Genomic DNA, 23,601 nt, shown 5'->3' with positions numbered 1-23,601 from the left:
CAAACTTGTCGTGGGTCTCCAACTCTGTGATTTTAATAACACTTTGGGTTCCCCTTGTGTGATTGGTTGGAGGTTTTCATGAGGGACTCGTCTTGGTTGAGGCACTTATAGTAATTGACAAGGATGGTAGTGCCTCACCAGACAGCCACAGCTTGCTTTTGGGTGGAAATAGATGGAAATCACGTAAATTCCATTTTAATAATATGTTCCATATGTTCCAAAAACTGTGACATACTGGCAACCTGTCCAGTGTGCCCCCGCCTTCGCCCATAAGTGGCCGGGACAGGCTCCAGTGACCCCGTGACCCCGTGACCCCGAAAGGGATAAACGGAAGAAGATGAATGAATGAATGAATGAATGAATGAATGAATGAATGAATGAATGAATGAATGAATGAATGAATGTTCCAAAAATTGGTGTTTCATGCAGCAAGACACTTGAAAATAAATCAATAAATGTATTTTCTGCTCACGGTCAGTCACTTTAGGTTTATTTTGACTTTAATTAGTGGCTCAAATTTCCTGTCTGGCTTTGAAAACCCAAACAATTTAGTTTTATTTTAATGTCGTGGTTGCCTAATGAAGTAAAAGTAACTTTTTTGTTATTGGAAAACTGGGATTTTTTTTGTTCAGGCTCAAAGGCCACAGGTTCTCTGTTTGGAGTCTGTAGATATTTTTAACAGAAATTTTCTTTTTTTCAACCTAAACTGACTAAAACTGAAGGTTTGGATCTTCAGTCTTTCTCGCTTTGCGGATCACAGTTTCGTGTTTTGATTGACTCGGTCTCAAAAACAAAATAAAAAGAAAAACTACTATGTGGTATTAAAAGAGATTTGGTCTATTCTAAGTTATGATCAGATTAGGTCTTTAGATAATTATAAAAAGCACATTTGTTATTTTAAAATGTTAGAGTTTACTTCTGCAGGTCATTGACATTGACTTCATTTAGCAAAACTGACTTGCTGTGCTTCAGGATTTTTATCATACATATTTTTACTTTAAAAAGAAAAACACTGTTATTTCCAAACATTTGTCAATGAATATTTATTTAACCTTGTGTACATTTGTTGTATCTCTTTTTAATTAAGGGTCAATAACAAAATATGTGAGTAAAACAAAGTGACAACAAGACAGAATGAAAAGAAACAGTCACTACATTTTGAAGAAAGGTAAATTTAGGACTTGGTGTTAACTCTTGTTCCAAACAATTATATGAAGTAGGTCAAATACTGTCTAATGTTACAATATAAACAAAAATCAATCAATCAATCAATCTCTCTATTTAAGCGATTATCTATGAGTCCACTGTCTTCTGTGAATAAGAAGTTGATAGTTTATTTAAAAAAAACATTTAAACACATTTTTTTGGGCAAAAATCTAATGGACACAATGCATTGTGGTCTATATTAGCCAATCTAGTGAGCGTCGATTGACACTGGTATTTTGCAGACTTCTGGTAAATTTCTAGGGCTCTGGATTTTGGAATTGGAGATCAGCACTAGAAAATGGTGAACGCACTAAATAGTGATTAGGGAAGGAATTCAGACACAATATATACTCTGTTAAGAATAAAAGAAAGTTGTTTTTTTTCTCTTTCCAATAATAAAAGTCTCTTTTAGAATCTTGTTAAAGTTCACTGAGAATAAACAGACTTCAGAATTTATGCTGAACATTCTAGAAAGTTGCTCTTTTGCTGTTTTTTCTGTTAGAAAAGTCAAGTCCCTGTTATTTATTTACCCACATACTTTCTCTGCTGTTGTTTCAGTTTCTTGTTGAGCGTCTTCATCTTTTTTTTTTTTTTTTTTTGGTCTGACTGGAAAATAAATTGGAAAAAACAGGAAAGAATGGAAAATGTGAAACTAGCTCTGTCATCTTGACAGGGGCGACGGCGGCCTCTGATTGGCTGCGAGGGAGCAGTGGAGGAGGGGCGATCCTCGCGCCTGCAGTATATGAAGGGCCGCGCGCCTCGGCGTGAGCAGAGACGGTTCAGAGAAGCAGCGGCAGCAGTTGCAGCAGCTCTGGGATACAGACAAGAGACCCGCACGGAGCGCATCCAGCCGGACCGAATACCGCCAATCCCCGCAGCACGAGGCAGACAGAGGAGCCCCGCAAACATGCGAGCCGTCAATCTGATCAGCCTGCTGTTCCTTTACTGCAGCCTGCACGCGCCGCACATGACAGAGGGCTGCTCGTGCGCTATGACGCACCCGCAGGACGCCTTCTGCAACTCCGACATAGGTGAGTTTAGTGGGAAACTAATGATTTGTTTTGAACTGACTGATATGAATTGAGCCATTTTAAGCTTTTATTGTGAAAATCCGAGAAACATGCCTTCAGTAAAAGCGCGTTTTCTGCTTTGAATCCACGACTGAACTTAACTAAACTCCACCTGTTCAATATTAAAAATCAACAGAAGCATAATTGTACTTTTCATGTTCCCTCCTGAATTTAAAGACTCCACATTTGTTTGGAAAGTGAAGCACAAACTCTTACTTTTTTAAAAATTGTTGACCTGTTCACACCCCCAAAGCTTTTAGTGTGAAAGCTCCACAGCTGATTATTTGTGGCATTCCTGCGTTTGACAGCCTGCTCTGCTCGTAAACAGCGCTGGAGTGGGCTGCAAAGCTTGTTTTAGTAGCAGGACATGCCCAGAATAACATGTGCCCGGCCGGGATGGCGGGTCTCTGTTTTTGGAAAACACCAGCAGAGACCTGAGGATTAGGTGATATCCCCCTGCAGGGAGGCGGGCCGGCTGAGCCCACTCACATGGGTTCAGCATTTGTGTTTTCTGAGTGTGTTTGGTGCTGCTTCTTGAAATGAGGAAGTGTTTCATCCTGATGGCACAAACCCTCTGCGGTTCATCCTCACACCTTGTGTTGACTCACTGCAACATTTTGGTTTGGATGCTAACTTCACCAGGGTTTGTTATGGAAAGAAAAGAATCTTTGTGCCAAGATTTTGTAAACTACAGATGCAGGATATTAGCTCACGTCTCTATTTTATTTATTTATTTGAGTCAAAAGAACATTAAGACGTCCCATAAGTATTTAGAAAGGTTTGTGTGATAGTTATTTATTTTTTTAATTAAAGATTTTTTAAGAGTGTGAAGGCTTCCTTTAATTGGGAATTATTTGACTGTTTATTTATCCCCCCCCCCCCCCCCCGTAATTTGGCTGGGGGGTGCGACTTACACTCAATATATGTGAAAAAAATAATACTAACAACCACCAGAGGGCGCTGTAGGTACATGTCAGTATTTTCTGACAACATAGAAGAAGTGCTGCTCAGTTTTATGGTGGGCCTGGCGGAATTGTTCCAAAACCACACAGGATCAAGACTTCAACATATTTGGTCATTCAAAGTGATATACAGAGTTTAATTGACTTGTTAGAATGTTCTTTATGCTATGCTAATAAGAATAGTTGTTCCTAGGTTGCGCTAATGTACCAGATTCCTCGTCTGTTTCATGAAATGTATATATATTTAAATTATGCCAATTTTTGGCGTCTGCAGCTTATTAGTAAGAGGAATTCATTGTTGGGAAAATATGGCGCTATCTCACAAATTAGCAATTTTGGAGTCAATCAGAATCCCAGTCCAGCAAAGTGTCCTTGTGTTTGGTTGGGCTTCGTTTGCTTAATAGAACTCTAAATAAACACCTTCAATGACTTGGAACTTTGTAAAGGTCTTCTTCAAACTCTCATGTAGGATGTGGAACTTAGAACATGTTTAGACGTTAAACAACTTTTGGTTCAACACAGTTATCCAGGTGTCTCAAAACTTTCTCCATTTTAATTTTCTGAGAAACAAAAGTTGCAATAAATGGGATGTGAACGATTTGTGGCACGAGACAAAACTTAAAAACTTTTCAAACATTTTCCCAAATTCATGAGATGTTGTGCCACTTCACGTCACCAACCACGTGGTCTTGGAAACCTCGCCCACTAGTTGAAATGGTTGTAAAAATGTTGAAACTGTAAATTTGATGGCTTCATAAAAAGTCCTGTGAGCTGTCACACTCCAGAGTGTGAAGGCTTCACTCCTGCTGTCCTTTTCTCTTCTTTTTTTCCCCAAATGTTCCTTTGTTTTCTCTCAAACTGTGAAAGCATTTCATGATGACGCAACAAACATCTCCGTATCCTCAGGCTTTGTTTAAAAAAAACAAAAATGAACAGACAGTAGGAGGCTGTTTTGTTTTTCCTGACGTGGGTGAAAACTCGACCAAAGCTCTGACTCTCACAGGAAAGGAGGTGGATGTTTAGCCTACCCACAGATCCCGCATGTATCAATGGAAGCCATGAATGAATCAAATGCCGTCCTCTCTGTCTTTTCATGCTCCAAACTTTCGCTGCACTTGGGTGGGCGTGTCTCAAGCCCCTGATTTGACTCAGAACCGCCGCTTCCTTGGACAATCTTTCCCTTCAGGAGTTCAGATAGCTCAAGGTACTGACTCCCGTTGAGACTCGCCAAGTGTAGAATCTAGGACTGAGGACACTGATCAATCATGAGTTTCACAGATCCCACTTTCAAGGTCCTGGCTGAGCCTCAGCGGAGCTATGAATGTCTGCTCTGCCTCCTACATCTCAGTACTCTGGGGTGGAAAAAAACTCTTGGATCCAGAACAGATGATGATGTCTTCTGATCAACTGGTACAATGTACAGAAAGGTATAACCAACTAACTTAGGATGTGAGTCTTAACATGCGAGTAAAAGTCCCACTTGTGACAATAGCAGGTAAATCCTTCCACTTGACATGACCTTTGACACTCAACATTAAACCAAAAATGTCTCCTTCCTTTGCCCATCCTGCCTGGATGAAACTAAATGGGAAAACTCTAGGATTCTGGGTAAGACCCTTAAGGCTGGAAGGGAGAAACCCTGTCATTCCCACCTACAACATCAAAGGCAACTAGTCTGGATCGTACCAGTTTAAAAGCGGCGGTGGAGTTCAAAGCGTCTTGCGCTTGTTATCTTGGCCCTGACCCATAATCAGCCTCCAGCACTGGTGCTGCTGCTTGAATCCCAATGAGGAGAAAAGGTTAGAAAATTGGGTTATTGGAGTCTGTTCCTTTTCACTTGCCAGACTCTAAATAGAAGTGTTTAGGGAACAAAATATCCCTTAGAACGGATGATGGCAGCTTTCTGTTTATCTTTTCTGTCATGTTCAAAAAAATAAAGCCCAAAATGGGCATTTCTGTTGATATAATAATACCAAAACAGGATTAGATTCTACCTCTGTTGAGACGTTCCCAGGCCCTATGACGAGGTAGTGCTTATTTCCAATGCAAGTTTCTGTTTCTTTTCTTTCTTTTTTCCTGGCTCTATTTGGGATCGTGAGGGATCCTGGTGTGAGGATTGCATTTTTTCCTCAGTGTAAATGAGCTGGCAAACATGTGAAGGACGATGGAGGTAGAGAAACGTTTTGCTCATGGCTTTGTGACAACATTCCCCTGGTACCAGTACTCCTCCAGTTAATGAGTTATGTAGTATCCGCTAAAACCCCACTCCCTGCGGCCAGCGCTCTGCGCTCCTTCTCTAGAGGGATGTTATCAGGAGATTTTCTTATGCAAGAGTGAGTCAGTTTATACACTTTTCCTCAAATGTCCCTAAAAAGGATGGAAAGTCGGGGGGGCTGGATTCCATGCAGGGTAGGAATGTCAGTCCTCTGAGTCAGGTGTATCAGATGTCCGATGACCACACAGCCACTGAGGGGTGGGTTTAATTCCAACCAGAGGCCCAAACAAGGGCCTAGGACAATGTCCAAGAGCAAAGTCATGGACCAAGTATGGCAAGCCAATGAGCTAATCACCTTAAGTGTGTTTGTCTGTTTTTTTTTCTGTCCAGTTTGTTTAGAAGTGACTCTTTCGACATAATAGAAGTGTGTTACACCTGGGTTTGAGTGGAACCAACTGAAGGAATAGAGAAGATAAAGGAATGCAAATCAGTACCAAGGTAACGGTACTTTGACAATGGTAGGTGCTTGTTGACGGGTATTGGTTATCTCTCCACTGCCTAATGCCACACAGACGGCTGGTAAAATGACCGGCAGTCTTCAGGGATGATCTGAACTGTGGTTGGGTTTGACCATCCTCTTTATGGTGCTAAAGATAAGACGTATGTAGGGTCTTTGCAGTTGACGCTTTGCGTCATCAAACCCTCAACAGGTCATTATTGTTGCCCATCAAAGCGCTCTAATGCTCTGTGAGCTGCTTCTCAAAGCAGTTTATTTTCAGACTGTTCTTTTTGATGGAAACTTTAACAGCAGGGATTCAGTTTTTGTTTATTTTCGAGGGGGGGTCTTCATCATGGGAGTAACACTTCCTCCCACTCACTTCCTCTAACACTGACTCTAGCATCCCTTACCCCATGCATGGCTTTCACTCCACTACACACCAATGAGCTGCTCTTCTCATCTTGCTTGCAGTTGGCATGTGGGCTAAAATAAATGTTTAACAAAATGATACGCTGGCGTTATGATTTTGCATCGGCGCTTGCGTAATCTGCAGCTTGAGGCGAAAGATAACCCACTGAATGAAGGATGGATTCACTGTCTTTGTGGGAGCCCCGGTTACCTCTCTTATCACAACAAGCTTCCCACGCTTGGAAATGTGTGTCGGATTCTCTGCAGAGGATTCATGTGCATCGCTGCACCGCCTTTCGACATGTTTAGCAGGGGAGGGGATTTTTAATATGAAGATTGTGATGCGATTGAACTTGACCAGTTCCTTGATAATAGAGAAATTTGGTTGGTACTTTTGTCTGACTGAAATGGGCAAGAGCTCAGTTATTGTTGTTCTTTGCATTATACCCTGTATATAACCAACTTCCTCCGTGCTGTGTCTCCTGAACAGAATGTGTTCTGATTGCACTTTGGGCCTTCGAGGAAAGTAGAAAGCGCTATACAAGTTTACACCAATTACTATTTGGATAAACCTTCAATTGTTATCAGATCCGTTTTTCATTCTAAAACACTGAACATTTTTTCTACGAAAGTTTGAACTCTTAAGAGTTTAGACGAAAGAATAATGTGAAAACGTTCATCTCTGTCTGAGAAATGTGTATTTGTTGCGTAGAGAAAAGTTTTACATCCTTTAAACATCTAGAAAATTTGTAAAAAAAATAAAACAAAGAAGTTCCCATTGCAGATACTGGGTTTCTTTTAGAAAGTAACTCCCACGATTAACGAGAGACCACCGAATCTTAAAGGTTTCTGGCCATACTGGAACTTTTAAGAATTTACTGGACATCTATGAATGTCAGATCTAAGCATGAGTGACAGGCAGCTGACAGTTCTTATACCACTAAATACTATACTAATAAATGATTGAAACTTTTTAAAGGAGTGCACATTTGAATATTGAGAGCATTTTTGTAAATATATAATTTTGATTGATATGACAAAATGGTTATGTCCCACCCCTTTACTCAGGTGACATTGGGATTACTGATCTCTCTAGTTTGCTTAGACAGACTCCTAGAGGTTAGACGGTGAACTGTACCTGGTTTTTCAGTGACCTTCAATTGAGAGGTCAAAGGGGTTTCAGCTTTTTGAAGGTTACCTGCTGCAGATGTTTGGTGCATATCAAACAACAAATTATAAAGATAACTTTTACAAACAAATTTGGGAAATTCTGTGCACTAAATGTGTAATTCAGACCTTTTCACAGATGGAAGTAGCTCATGAACATAAGAGGCAGAGGTCTGGGGGTCACAGCGGGGGGGCACTCGACACATGTCCTTGGTTTCCACAGCAGCTGGGGGCTTTCGTACATCTCCCCAGAGTAATGGCACCATCATCTGTCAATTAGTGGCTGCAGGCCAACAAGAGGGTCCGTTGTGGATCGAGTTCAGAGAAGTCAGCTGACACGCCGTTCCTTCAGCACCAACATTTGGGTCTCTGCAGGACTGGCTTTTAGAGTAGAATGTGAAAATAATGACGGGGGTGTATTTAACTGAGGCAAAAGGATCTTGTTATATCTGCAAATGACTGTGTAATTGAGTGCTGGGTCAGTTGGAATTGCAGAAGCAGATGTCTGTCGGGTTGCATTTGGCTACTTTTAGCAGATTTGTGATGAAGTGGAAAGACTGGTGGATTAATGGGTCAGGCCAGCAAAAAACATCATTTCACAACAACTATTTCCACTTTTATTTCAACTATTTCAATGAACTGCTGGATTTTCCGCTCTACAAGGTTCACTTAAAAGCCTTGACTTTCTTTTAGAAAATTGATAGTCCCCCCCCCCCCCACTTATAATTAGGAGCGCTTTATGTATGGATGAATTCTGGTTGTGCTCACTGATTTTGCTGTGATTGAGAGGTACACAGAGCTCTGTCAATATGCTAACACGGATAGCATGTAGCCGAGTAGAATTTTTTTTTTTTTTTTTTTTTTTTTTTTTTGTGTTACTAACAGGGTTGGGAGTTGGCGTAGTTACAGTTACGTTGGTTTTAGTGACATCGGTCTGTTTTCTTGCGTATTGCAAACACGTTTGGGAGTTGCATGTAAATACAATAACACGGCTAATGCTTCTAACGGGGCAAACGTGTCACGTTGTCAGACTTATTTTTTATTTTTTACGTGTTGCTAACAAGATTGGGAGTTGAAAACCACAAATGTTTGTTCTAACGTTGTCAGTTGTTTGCATTGTAAATATACTCATGCGGCTAACGTGTAGCGTGTCACAAACAAGTTCTAGAGTTGCCGTGAACACTGTTGATAAAATCTGACAGATTAACAGAATTACTTCTGACTCTTTTGTCTCTTTATACGTCTAATAGTTCGGTGCACCATATATATATATATATATATGACAAAAGTAAAAAAAAAAGGAAAGCCCTTCATTGGCGGTGCACCTAATACGGTGATATAAATCTGTTTTAATAACTGAAACCTCAACTAAGCTGATTCAACTGTAGGTTTAGCTAAAGGTTTGTTAAAGGTGCAAAAAATGATACAAATGCTTCTTAAACAACATAAATAAAAATACTTTGTTTTTCAGGCACAAAAGGTTTTTCTGAGCTGCCCACTTCTCATTGGTCAGCCTTAAAAATACAGACTTAATGAAACTCCCTCCTTTTTTTTCCTACTCCTGGGAACGTGAGCCTCCAAAGAATGTGGAAGGAAATTCCACAGGGGGAAGATAACAAACACTTCCAGTGTTGGTTGTGTCTGCGGCCAGCCAGCATCAGGCAACAGGTGAACTTCTGAGGGTCTTCAGCACCCGCAGCTCAAATGACTCCCACAGACTTCATGAATACTCCCACATCAGCAGAAGCACATTTAAAGTCTGTGCTGAGTGCTTTTCACCTTTCATATGAGGCTCCTGCTGCTGAATAGGACTTTTTTTTTTTTTGTCTCTGATGGTTTATGTAAACAGAAAATGGTTTTAATGGAAGACTCAGTGTCATGCTGTTCCTTTCTTAACCTAGACAGGAACATTATGTTTTCTGAATGTCCCGCTAGCTAAACTACATTTGACGGAGTAGAAAAGTTTTAACATCTTGCCAATAGGACTTGTCCAATGCCTCCTGGTGTTTTTCTGAAATGTTCTTTATTGGCAAACACAGAAATTCATTAGGTTGGTAAGACGCCAGGTTTGGAAATAGTACTTTAAAAAAAAAAAAAGTTTAACCTTATTTTTTAATGAACGCTACTGGCCAGGCCTGTGTTTGATGGAATGCTCAAAAAACAACCTGACCACTAAACTGAGAACTAATGTGTGTCTTCACAGTGATTCGAGCAAAAGTGGTGGGTAAGAAGTTTGTGACAGTGGGGCCTTTTGGAACGATACGCTACACAGTGAAGCAGATTAAGGTAAGACGGTCAGACTCCTTGTTTCACGCCACAATCTCAGGGAAATATGCTCTACGCTCAAGCTAGCAAAAGCAAAACCCCCAGATTTTTGTATAAAAGCTGATGTTAAATGGTTAGATGCAAGTCTCTGCTTTCACTATTTGAGATTCAAATTTACAGAGAAAGGAAAGTTAGATGTTTTATTTTTCAATCAATAAATTAACTCTTTAACACCAGAGCTTTAGTTCCAGCATTGACATTCTTTCTACTACTGTAACCCCTAAACCGTGTATCCAATTAACGCAACACTTTACACAAGTGACGTGCTTAAGCAATCGACATAAATCCTCTAGTTCTGTCGCAGAGAAAAGTAGCTTTGTGCCACGATTCAACACGTTATGTTGGTAATGTTGTGCAAAGTGATAAGAACATCAGCAAGATCAGCTGTTTAACATTGATACCATAAGCGATTGAAGAGTTACCGTATGTCAAATAAGTGTGTGTTAAAGTGTTCCAAAGTAAAAATCCTGGTTTCAGAATAGTTCAAAAAAATAAGGTCTATGGTTTTGAGTCAAATTTAAAATGATAAACTAGTCAGTTGAAATAATTTAGTCTCTACTTTTATGACAGCGTTTGCTGTATGTCTAGCATTGTATATTGTTTGCTACCTGCTCCCTTAGCTACAGCTACAACAACTATTCAACTATATTCAACCTTGACTGTGCTAGGTAACTGCAGCTAAGGTAGTGTAGTGTAAGTACTGTCTCTTTTGAACTTTAAAACAACTGAGAGCCACATGTTGTGAAGTAGAAGTACTTTATTCACCATAACAAGTAAAAGAAAATACTAATTCGAGTTGATAAAGATGTCATCCATCTACTTTTATGCTAATTAAATTAAAGTCTCTTTTATGAATGGCCAAGCAAACACGAATTTCTCCACTCAATGTTTTGGGGACTTTTCTATTACAGTACTGGTTCTCCACCCACTCAGCTGCAGGGCAAATGCTAAAAGTAGGTTTGGCATTTTAGCCAGGAAGCCTGCCTGTCACTTCCTCTCCCCGTTCTTATGTAACCCTGCACTTTTCTGACAGATGCTAACGTTGCTCTGATGCTTTAACAGGAGCCAGGCTAGAGGATTAATAGGCTTACAGGCATTAGAGCTTAGCTAAACTCCTCACACTGAGAGTAAACATTTCTGTAATCTTGCTTTATGTCTGTACAGTTGCAGTATCTGGCATTAAACGGCAACTTTTTTCCCTGTAGTGAAATGTAGGCCTGCAGTTATACTGGTTATGGTTGATTGGTACTATAAACATGGGTTTCACCTCAAAATTCCCCTTCAAATTTTAACAAACCCCATGAGACCGTTGCTCCAGTGTTTTCAGAACTCCTTAGTTTCCGGCTAGGATAACAGTTTGTTCTGTTTTTATGATGCTGCTGACTCTAAACAGGATTTCCTGTTACATTCAAGTAAAAAATAGATTCACAAAACAACAAACAACACTGACGGCACCAGCAGTAGAGGCCATTTGTGGAAAATGGCATGCTCTCTTTTGCTTCTTCAGGGCCAGACTAAAATCCTGCATTTTTGTGTTTTGGTTGCAGATGTACAAAGGATTTGACAAAATCCAGCACGTCCAGCACATATACACACACGCCTCTGAGAGCCTGTGTGGCGTCAAATTTGACATCAACAAGTACCAGTACCTCATCACAGGTGAGTAGGATGTGCTTTGTTGTAATGATTGGTGTGTTTTTATGCAGATGATCCTGTCTTTTAAAGCAACAACAGTGGCGTAGTGGTTAGTGCTCTCGCCTCACAACTAGAAGGACATAGTTCGAATCCCAGTTTTCTCCGGGCACTCTGGTTTCCTCCCACAGTCCAAAAGCATGCGTCATAGGTTAATTGGTGAATCTAAATTCCCCCTTTGAGTGTGTGGCCTTGTAACAGACTGGCAACCTGTTCAGAGTGTACCCTGCCTTTGTCCAACAGTAGCTGGGATAGGCTCCAACAACCCTGTGACCCTGACAGAGAAACGGCGGGTTTAGAAGACGGATGGATTAAAATTCATTATGTTTTTACTTTGATGCCTTTCAGAGATCAACTGCCAGAATTTAATCATCGGAGAATATTCAATTGTTCTGTCACACAAACTTTGCCACTACTTTAAAACCCACAATTTTCATCAGTGCAAAGTGTCAAAGCCAGGGGGCTTTTGAAAAATGTTGTGGGCTCGTTTCCTTCAGCCTGTCACTGCAGAAACGGCGGTTTTCGCTCTCAACTCATTACCGGACAGCAGGAAGCGACTGGTGTTTTCCAGCACGAGCATTTTATGGGGTTCCGATTTCCAACAGAGGTGCAGTTTACCTTGGAGCCTGCAGCGCTTCGGTGTATTTAAGTGCCGTTAAGTCCTGACCCATAAATACTGTAACTCCAGCACAAGCCAGCCGTCCAGCGTTGCCAAGCAGCGGCTGCTATGTTTGCTCTGTGCGGGTGCCAGTGACATCACTGATGTCTCTCTTTGCTCTTGGGGCTTCTATAAAAAGTCCAACATATGACCAGGGGTTGTTGTGAGCAATTTAAACCCTGGGACCTCGAAGATGAGCTTTGAAAACATCCTTTTGATTGAGCTTTTGAATTCTGAAGTGCTGATTAGAGGATGTCCCTTGCCTGCATTCCCTGTATGAGGATATGGGAACTTCAGCAGGCTTTGACGGAATGCTTGTGACCGGATTGTTGTGTAGAAGACAAATAATGGATGCTTGTGTTGTTCTTGGGTCCTCATGAGGTGCTTCATATGGTCAGAGGCTCTTGTCCCACCCAACTCCCCCATCAGTGTCTAAAGGCCTGTTCACACCGGGACGAATTTCGCCGGCGATTTTCGCCGACGTTTAACGCCTCGTGACTTAACAAAGGGCACCAATGAGAGTGTGCACACCGAGGCGAAAAAACGCCACGCGCCAAAGCGTCGAAAAAAAAAAAACGCCTCGGGTTCGTTTTTTTTTTTCGACGCGTCGAAATCTATTCGACCAATGAGAATGGCGCTTTTGCACACGTGTCTGGAGCTTCTGAAGTTACAGTAAAACACAACTTGGGGGCGCTCAAACACAAAACTGCCTTTCTGAGCACACATACCAGCGAAGAAGTTAGACGCCAAGTAGCGTCTACACTGCCGCGAAGAAATAATGACGGACATTCTTAAATATCCCTGAACCAAGCACCAGTTGGAGCTACTGATGCTTGAAATATTCATGTTTTCTTTGTATGATTATGACAAGCGCGTAAATACTTGCTCTCTTCTTCTGAGCGAAAAGCGACTTTAAGAAGCGTAAAGTTGCGCAGCGCCACCTTGTGTACAGGAGTATTTCTGTTTACATTAAGCGCCATCTAATGTCAGGGAATGAAATTGCATGTTTGCTCGGCTCACCGTCAGTGAAAATCGCCTGGGTGTGAACACAAAAGACGTGGCGAAAAACGCTGGCGAATAACGCCTGGCGAATATTCGTCCCGGTGTGTACGGGCCTTAAGGTTGAATTTTATGTCTTTTTGAATCCTGTCCACTTTGGCCTTTGTCGCACAATGATGAAATATCAAGATAAGAATTTCTTTTCCCTGTTTTCAATTATAAATTGGGGCAGCTGTGGTGAAGAGGTAGAGCGGTCAACCTCTGATCAGAGAATTGCAGGTTTGGTTCCCACTTTTCCTTGAGCAAGACGCTGAACCCCACACGGCTCCTGGTGGTTATAGGTTGGCCCCATAAATGGTAGCAGATCCACCATCAGTGTATGTGAACGGGTCGTTGACCATTAAGCGCTTCGAGCCATAATTAGGGGAGAAAAGTGCTATACAAGAACAAAACATTTATCCTGAAAGCTGCTACAAAGTACTTGAGATTTATGCTGGTAAGCCTTGCCAACATATTACAAAGTACTTATCGTTTTTTTTATTTTCCTTAACCCTTAAACACCGGAGCTTTAATTCAAGTGTTTACATTCTTTCATCTACCGTAACTCTTCAACCACAATTGGCGTAATTCCATTGGATTCTTAAGCAGAGGAAAGCAGACTTGTGTGGTGATGCAACACTCTACATTAGTAAGTTGTTGCAAATTGGTGCTAAGCCGATATTCAAAGCTGCTTTTCGGCGCATCAGAATCCACTGATTCACGGTGGTCGAGTAAACGGTTAAAGAGTTGGGGTATGTCAAAGAGCGTCTGTTAATTAGGCGTTCCCAGTTGCATCTCTGATGTTAAGAGCTACACAACCTAAAGAACTTCTTCTCTAAAGACTGTAGCCTGAGATTTTAACCTCTGACCTACTAATTAGAGGACAGGCAGCTTAACCTGTAACTGAAAAGAATGCCTCATGGAAGTCATGGTCCTCCCTCTAATATTTCTGTGATATATAAATAAAAAAAATCTCTTTGATACATTTATTTATAGTTTGAGCATTTTTTACTCTTATGCTGTTAAATTTGAACTATAACACTTAAGACTACACTTTTAACCACAGACCTTATTTTAATTCCACATAAAACTGCAGTTCAGAAAGATTAAATTTAGCTATAAGTTATAAAAATGACCTACGTTGACCACAGAACATATGACATAGCACATATGTCTGTGAATGCAGATGATGTTTCTCCGATCTGTTTTTAAGGCACTTTAGAGAAATGTACTCAGAACAGCTGACTGTTCCTGTTCCAGCTATTATCTGTATCTGCTTTGACCAGAATAGGGTCATGAGAGTCGCTGGAACCTTTCCCAGGCTGGGAACGCCTGTGTTATTCCTGTTTTAAATGTGGCAACTTCTATTTTTTTCTGTTTTAAGGAAACCCTACGGAACCAAATGCCCCTTCTTGCATAAACTTGCATCCAGTGGTGCTGGAGTTCCATTCCTCGCCTAAATTTCAAAGCAACCCCTTTAGGAAATGGATCAGTTTAGGGAAATCTTTAAATGGAACCGCGTAACCGTTCTGCTTCATTTCCCTCCCGCAGGTCGTGTGTATGATGGCAAGGTCTACACTGGACTGTGTAACTTGAATGAGCGGTGGGAGCGGATGTCGTTGGCACAGAAGAAGGGCATCAACCATCATTACCAGCTGGGCTGTGGATGCAGGGTGAGTGGAACCGAAAGAAGCAAAAACCAACAATGCAGCGTGAGGAAGCTGACCTGGCTGCTCCTCTGTGTTGCAACACACCAGCTATAAATCGTTTCGTTGGCATTCATATACACTGTGGACTGATTTCAACACAAGACATTTCATTCATGCCTCTGTGAGTTGGATGTCAAAGTTTTTATCTACACAAGCCAACAAAAATGCACATTATTTTTTGTTAGGTCTGAGTTATGAGCTTGTATAAGGGTTTAATATTCGTTAATATACATCCCGGAATTTGACTTGAGGCTGAAGAGAAATAAAAAACAACTTTCAGTACTATGACAGGAAATTATGAAGTAACAGCTTTGGAATGGGCTCAAGTCTTGGTGCCCAGTTTCATGTGAGCCAAACATGGCTGGCTGCTTTGCAGCTGCCGACCCGCCTTGCAAACGTCCTACTGTACAGCCGCAATCTGGACATCTGCTAACACACTGGGCCCCTATCAGTAGAAGTGGATTAGCAGAGCCCCCCATTTGTTGGCTGTGCTTGTAAACTGCCTGCTCAGAGCCAACGTGGTTGCAGTCCAGAGGCATCCGCAGAAGGTTGTCCATCAACGGGAGGCTTCAGGGCGGGAGTCGGGGTAAACACACGAGGGCAAAAAAAACTAACGAACATGGAAGGATAAGGTGTCAGATCTGACAGGAAGTTATGTCACCCAGCTTGTGATGGACAGACTCTCAATACCCAAAGAAGGAATGTGCGTTCGAAGGTGCCAGTTGAGTGTTCCTGCGCCTTCACTGGGGAGGGGGGGGTAAATGCAGCTCCTTACAGCTGGTGACTCAGTCTAGCCGCATCTGAAGGCAGCCTTTTACCTCTTGGAGCAGTAAATTGATTTCCAGTTGCTGCTGTGCAAAGCTGCTTTTTGTGCGAGCACCTGGGGTAATGATGCAGGGAAAATGGCTCGCTTAAAACTCCTAATGAAACCACTAAAAACGGCTGGATTTACTAGGCGTTCCTGCACAAGGAGGCAAGTGTGAGCCAGGATGTGCTTCTTCTAAAGAATGTTTCATGTTTTTTAGCTGGGAAAGGCAGAAATGGTTTCCTTAATGTTTTCAGTACTGTAAATAAAGAAGGAACCCTTTGCCAGTGCAGACTTAAGCTGCACACACCCCGGGCTTTTGACGTATGTTGAAGGACATCTGTTTAGCCCATGGTCTTCACACTGGACAAGTAGGGAGGAGCTTCTTCTTCATCTTGTTTTGCTACTGTTGTCTAGTGAATGTCCGCCACCGACAGTTGGAAGAGGCTTGGTGCAAATCGCACAGCTCGGGCACCAACGGAAATGGCATCTTTAGAATGGTGGATGTGGATTTACCATCATGTCAGGAGAGTGGACTTATTTTTATCTGAAGAACAAATGCAAGTGCTGTCAGGCTAGTCGCTTTTTCTGGGTTCCTCTTGATAAACTAGCTATGCTCTGAGTTCGGTGAGTTCTACCACCTCCTCCATGCTTTATGACTAAATCTGAGCCCGGATTTGTCAAAAATTGGAACTGGTTTAGTTGGCAACACGTGTTCAGTGGTCTTGTGTTTTGTACATGGAGGAGAAAAACAATCGTAAAAGAGTTTTGAACATGGACTTTTCATTAGAAATGGCAGCTGTAAGGGGGGGTGTTTACAAAGCATTAGTCGCATGCACCCGTACAGGGGTTGATGTGTACCGGGGCTGCGAGATTTTGGATTGTACGGCCATGGGGATCATAGACAGCAGGGGCCATCTTAACGGTAGCAAAGATGTGTCTTGCGGTTCCCTTGTGGTTCGTCACCTTGAGGGACGCCATGAGAATGGAACGTACCATTGTCGCGGTCAGTGGTAAGTGTATTGTGAAGTATCTGTAGGATAATGCAAGTTCCACAGACTTGCGACATATGGGTGATTCTGTCGTATACTGCCCTTTGCGCTGCATGCTAGGCATTAGTAGGGTGCACACTTGTCATTTGAACATCACTAATGGGGTCCTTGAAAAAATGAAAAATCCATAGGACACACATGCGCCTCACCAACTTCACCCTTACGTGTTGTACTAGTGGTCACAACAACTTGTCACAAACGCACGTAGCAAAGAATCATCAACTGTTTTGCTCTAAGGGCTCACCAAGTGGTCTACGATCTTAAAATTTTGTACAGGCCACCTGTGAGCCTTGTACAGGTTTGCTCATATCCACCTGTAAGGACAATTGTAACAAAGGCATTGGTTTCATGGCTTTTTTTTGTTAATTCTCTGCAGATCAAGCCCTGCCACTACCTGCCCTGCTTCGTGACCTCTAAGAACGAGTGCCTATGGACGGACATGCTAACCCACTTTGGCTATCCTGGCTACCAGTCCCGGCACTATGCTTGCATCCAGCAGAAGGAGGGTTACTGCAGCTGGTACCGAGGCACGAGCAACCGTGACAGAACCACCACCAATGCCACCGATCCCTGAACACCAAGACCGTCCTCCATGAAACTCACTCTCGCCCCTTCAGACCCCCCACCCCCCCCACACACACACAATCACCTGTCGATCATTACAGGACTCCTGATGGCCTCTCTAAAAGGGATGAAAGAGCGTTTTTTTTTTTTTTTGTTTTGTTTTTTTACAGTGCCTGGTTGTAGCTCTTCCACTTTAAACTCAAATGTTTTTTCCCCCTCCCAGTCTGCAATCAATGTGGTCCTTGCACTGAGCAGTCATGGAAGTAGCAATAGTCCGTTTATCAGAATCCAAAACTCTTAAAGGAACCCATTTCTGCACTAAATTACAATCAGAAACCTCCAGCTCAGCTGTTGTTGGGTCGTTTTTTTTAATTTACTAAAACAGTTTTTACTCACATTCAAAGGAAAAACAGCCAAAATAAAGATGAACCTAATGCGTTTGTTCACTACCACTAAGGTCAGCTGTCTTTTTAAATCTGATTTAGTGCCAACATGTGTGTGATGTCAGTCATACCCTTTTTTTGTCTTTGAAAAGCTTTGGATAAAGTATTGGTTTTTCAGTAAGATTTATATATATTGTCTTTATGGGTGCCTTCCTTATCACCTGTAGTGTGACTTCTACAGTTGCATTACAAATGGCGCCCTCCCTCTATTGTGTATTAAAGGATATCATAAAGATGTTAAACTTGGTGAAAATGCAGGGAGTCTTTATTTAGAAAAGATTGTGATTTTTGATTGTCTTTACCATAAGCTAAAGAGATGAACAGAATCAATCAACCGAAACGTCTTCATTGAAATATTTATGATCATTAGATGACACATTCTGTATGTAGTGTTTGTGCAGATGAGAAGTAGACAATAGGCCAAATGCAACAACACACACAGAAGCACAACAACCTGTTAGTTGAATATTATGGTACCTTAAATGTGTTTAATGATGGTTCCCTTTGCTGGTACTATTCAATCACCCAACAACGATGAATGACAAACGATTATAAACAATGAAAGAGGATAAAGATAATGAAATATTTTCTGAGTGTATATTCAGTCTTTTGTATTTAACTATTTTAAATGAACATTATATATGTATAAATGAAAGTAACAACATTGTCTTTATTTTTCATTTTTCACCTGCTGTTATCCATGGTTTTTTCTCACTTTTACTTTCCTTCATTTCATTCCAACAAACTAGCCTAAAAAAGGTTGAAGAACCCCTTTGTCACTTAAATAACCAAATAAAAAATATTTAAGATTTATCATTTTATAAACCAATATCTAGATTTCATTTTCAGTTTAAAATTTGGCACAAATTGAATCTGTACTTTCTAACCTCAAGGTAGCTAAGCTTTAGCTTAGCTAGCATTTGCTATAGCTAGCGTTAACGAAAGGGTAACGTCACAGATAGCATAAGATATTCTTAAAGTATTTATTTATCTCCCCATCTCATTTTATTTATTACAAAACTACCCACCCATCAAGACTGGCTATGTCTGTATTCCCATCCTAACCCCTGACTACTAAAAAACTATATAGTGCCCTGGATTTTAAAAGCACACCATGCTCACTACTTTTCTTCTTCTTCTAAAAGGCAGATATGACGTCATCGATTTCACAAAGTTAAAATGTAATATAAGCATTTTGTGATGATTATTTATGAGTCCACTGTCTTCTAAAGATAAAAACTTTGAATGTTTATTTTAAAAAAAATTTTTTTTTTGCAAAACTGTTCAGATGCAATGCATTGTGGTCTATATTCGCCTATCTAGTGAGCATTGATGCACATTGGCTATTCACAGAGACTTTTGGGAAATTTCTAGGGCTCTGGATTTTGGAATTGTAGATTCGGAGAGCTCTGGCGAATGCGCTTTATAGTGAGTATTGAAGGAATTTGGACACAACCTATGTCAGCCATTTTTTATTTCAAACATGCGTTATGTTAAATTTGTGCAAATATTGGAGATCAATTCAACACAAAAAGGCCTCAAACCAATTTTTAGAATTCTATTTCACATTGGAAAATGTACGTAAAGATAAAGCTATAAACACTAGTCTTTGATGTAAAATCTCCCACATGTTTTTGTGACAATGAGGTTCTTCCTCCTGTTCTGGCAGACGTTTCATTATTTCTCAGATTCATGTTTGTGTAAATACGTTTGGCAGATTTTAATTAGTCAACTATGATTCATGGAAGACAAAAAAAAAATACTCCAAGGAAGGAAGCTGTGTATAGTCTGTGTGTAAACACTGATTCTTAAATTGTGCAGGTTGGGGGATGGTGAAGATTCCTTATAAGGGTTATATAAATGTTTGACTTAATTTTTGTTTTCTATTTTTATAATAAAGATTTAATGAAAAATGGACCAAACCACGGCTGGTATTGATTTTTTTCTTTTCTTTCCTGAATTGAATTAACCTTTGTGTTGTGTGAAACGACAAAATCACTCACCATCTGTGTGTGGTTGGGATAGAAGGTTTGCTCATTCAGAGGGAATTTTTCAGGACCGAGGGCGTGGTAGAGCCGGATCATCTGAGAAAACTGCAAGAAAAGAAGAGATTGTAGCCGCTGGTTTATTTATGACCCTTGGGTGATGGCTCATCCTGAGCTTGAGCTCAAACTGAAAGTTTTAGACGTTTTCAACTGAAATTTGGTATTTTTGTAGCACATTTGAAATGTTTGTGGAAGTGGCAGCTTGACTTTGAAGCCATTCCAAAGAGCTTACCACCCAAGGCTTGCTGCAGAAATTGTAGATGGAGAAGAGAGAGTTGATACTTGGGATGCCGCCAAAATGCAGGCCGATGATGAGGTTCCTGAAGTCCTCACCAGGAATCATGCTGTAGGCATGCTGGCGAATCAAAATGAAGTCTGGCTTGAAGGATCTGCAAAAGGAAAGGCCCAACAGCAAAGGGTTAAGGCATCAAGAGACATTTAACTACTTTAAAGACAACAAATTAGGAATGGCTTTGCAACTGTAAAAACCCAATTTGGGGATCTTCACTTTAACATTTTCTGGTTGGTAATTCAAATAGGAGGGTAATGCCAAAAAGTACCAAACCTTTATTTAGCTTGGCCTGTCTTTACAGTCTTAAGACATGAGGTGTGAATCACTGGGATTAGAATACTTCTTCTTTAGGGGTTCTAGATACAAAACTAAGAAAAAATACCTTACCATTCCAACTGGTTCTATTAACTCTTTCAAAAAGGAGCTTTAGCTCTCAAGTGTGGACATTCTTTCCACTATCGTAACTCTTCAGTTACAGTCTATCCAGAGGATTTTAAAGCTGAGCTTTAAAGCAGCCTTTGCAACTTTGCTTACGCAAACAGCATAAATCAGCTGATTCTGTCGTGCAGAAAAGATCCTGTTCCATAGAAGTCACCGGTGACATCCTCGTCGTTAAAGGGTTAAATAGACATGAAATATCTTCCTAAATGTACTTTTTTTTCCTATCGCCATCTATGAAACTGTTTTCCAACGTCTTGATTTCTGTTCTTTGCATATACCGGTTTTCCTTCTCTAATCTGAACGCAGGTCAGCTGACGTTAGTCCTCGATGTTTGTTTGTATTTGCAACATAACAAAACCCCAGCGGGGCGGGACATTTCCAAAAATGGGTAAGTAGGAAAAACAAACACCCGTTGTTGCCTAAAAGTTGGTGGTCAAAGACCTCCCCTGTTTGTGTACAAATTCAAGGTCAAACGTAGAGTGAATAATGGACAACACCTCCCTTCTGTAATAAGACCCTAGAGGTTGCTTGGCAAACTGCATCCAGCTGGAATCACATGTGTTTTTAAAAACTGCTAGCTAACATTTTAGCCACTCAAATAGCCCTGGATTCAAATATTTCACATCACTGTTTGCTTAACTATTTCACATTAGAGCTTTAGCTCCAGTGTTCCTATAATTCTTTGAATTACCTCAACTCTTTGGACATAGACACAATTTACAGATTCTGAAGCTGAGAAAAGCAACTTTGCATTGATATGCGGCACTTTACAATACAGCGTGTTCCAAATTATTATGACAATTGTATTTAAGAGTCAAATAGATCAAATTCTTTGTTTTTCAATTAAACTCAACAAACAACAAACCCAATTAAACTTCAGTAACTATGACCTCCTAAAACAACAAAATTAACAAATGACCATTTCAGTCCTTTAGAATCTGTAAAATGTTGTGGAACTCATTTCCATAACATTGGAATTGTTACTTGTGTAATAATGTAGAACAATCCATTTGAAGATGATAAATGGATCTGCAATCTATCAAAACACTCTATCTGGAGCTGAACGCAGCGTATTGTCATACGGATTAAACTACGCCATGACCCCAAAACAGATCCCGCATGAGGAGTTCATCGTAGCCACTGAATTAGCATGTGAAAGAGTACAGGACCCAGGAGAAAAAGCAGCATTACGCAACAAAATAACAGACATCCTCAAAACCGCAAAACTACCACCAAGCAACGTAACCAAAAAAGAAATGGCTGCCATCCACAATCTGAAAAATAATAGAAAATCACAATATTACAAGCAGACAAAGACAGAACCACAGTCATCCTGGACACAGAACAATATGAAAAACAAATGAATGAGATGCTTCAAGACCGGAACACATATGAGGTCCTGAAAAGAGACCCCACAGAAGCAAAGAAGAGACTATACTAAAACAACTACAGAAGGAAAAGTAAATAGACAAACAAACATACAACCACCTCATACCAACAGCCAGCATCATCCCCCGGATCTATGGCACTCCAAAAATACACAAACCTGGAGCCACCACTGAGGCCCATAATAGACAGCATGGGATCAGTAACATGCAACCGACACAAATTCATCGCCGACATTTTGAAACCCCTCCTAGGAAACACAGACTACCATTGTGAAAATGCAAAACAGCTGGCAGAAGAACTCAAAAACGTAAAGATGGAAGCAAACGAAATATTCATTTCACATGACGTAATATCATTACTCTATCACTCCAGTAGAAGCCACACTACAAACAGTGCAGGAACAGCTAACAGCAGACAAATCGCTAAGGAAACGCACAAATCTCACAGCTAACGACATTACACAACTTCTCCGTTAAATCACTACATCCACCTATTTCCAATTCCGCAACACAATTTACAGACAGAAGGAAGGCTTTTCCATGGGCGACACACTATCAGCCAGAATGTGCAGCTTTTTCATGGAGGACCTGGAGAAGAAAGCACTAACATCTGCACCGGAGGACTGCCGTCCAAGAAAACCACATCATGGACTGGGAAAAGCCCAAAGTCCTCTGACTGAAGACAACAGACACCACAGATGGATGATGGAGGCGGTGGAGATACGAAAGCGAGCCCACACTTCCATGAACCGGGATGAGGGGGCCTTCCTGCTCTCTCACACCTGGAGCAGCATCCTCCAGCGGAAAACGGACATCAAGGGGCGGAGTCACCTGTCAAAGTCTGACAGGTGACTCCGCCCCAGTCACAACCATCTATTTATAACCCTTGTGCTATCCTAGGCAGGATTACATGAAATCTTTCCACCTTTATCCACCTTTGTCATTGAAGGGAGAACACCTCAATGTGAGGGGGGGTCATTTAAGATAGCACAAGGGGTAAAGACGTCACACAATACCACCTGATTAAGACCCTGACGAAGGCGGAAGGTATTTCGCCGAAACATGTTAGGTACGTTTGACAAAAACAAACCACCTCTGAGAAAAAATCATTTAAGAACAGAATCCATTTAAAGGCTTTTATTTTAGAAAAAAATACAGTTATCATTAGGAGGTTTGTTCAATAATAATAATATATTCTGATGGTAAGTGACTTAAACATCATGCTGCCTGTCATTTGCTTTGATTATTTAAAACAATCATGTCAAAACTATAATTTAAATAATAATTTGGAAGGGGCTGCATAGAGAGAACAAGCCACTTCATGAAAGGAAACAGCTGATTGTATACATTAATGTGAGGACATTAATTATTAATTTTCTATAGAAATGTGGTCATTTGAGCATTTATAAAACAGAGAGACTATTTATTTTACAACAAACAGTTTGAAGTGTCAGTTTGACAACACATTTAATAATCTCCATATATTATTCTAGAAAAATATTTCTTTTCTCCCTCAAACGAGTTTTCCTTGGCTTTTTCCAAAAAACAAGAATTGGTTTAGCTGAGAGTCAGACAGCTTTCAATAATATAAAACAGTTTATTGTGCATTTATATTCCATTTG

The 23,601-nt window shown here is 40.8% G+C and overlaps 2 protein-coding genes across 2 annotated transcripts in view; one reads left to right on the top strand and one right to left on the bottom strand.

Annotated features, from left to right (window-relative positions):
- Positions 1-23,601, bottom strand: part of LOC101161357 (synapsin-3) — a 150,826-nt gene that overhangs the window by 57,348 nt on the left and 69,877 nt on the right. Inside the window, exons 5-6 of the mRNA XM_004082870.4 lie at positions 20,091-20,247; positions 19,817-19,906 (exon numbers count right to left, since the gene is read on the bottom strand). Of these exons, the coding sequence (XP_004082918.3) occupies positions 19,817-19,906; positions 20,091-20,247 (247 nt within the window). The remainder of the gene's footprint in view (positions 1-19,816; positions 19,907-20,090; positions 20,248-23,601) is intronic.
- Positions 1,977-17,817, top strand: timp3 (TIMP metallopeptidase inhibitor 3). The gene is given in 5 exon segments (NM_001104857.1): positions 1,977-2,237; positions 9,731-9,813; positions 11,400-11,511; positions 14,792-14,913; positions 17,183-17,817. Coding segments are annotated over 5 exon segments (639 nt in total). The 5' UTR covers positions 1,977-2,113; the 3' UTR covers positions 17,381-17,817.

The sequence above is a fragment of the Oryzias latipes genome, chromosome 23, assembly GCF_002234675.1.
Source record: "Oryzias latipes chromosome 23, ASM223467v1".
NCBI classification, from domain to species: domain Eukaryota; kingdom Metazoa; phylum Chordata; class Actinopteri; order Beloniformes; family Adrianichthyidae; genus Oryzias; species Oryzias latipes.
The sequence above is the reverse complement of the archived record's forward strand: the minus strand, read 5'-3'. Positions and strand labels throughout refer to the sequence as shown.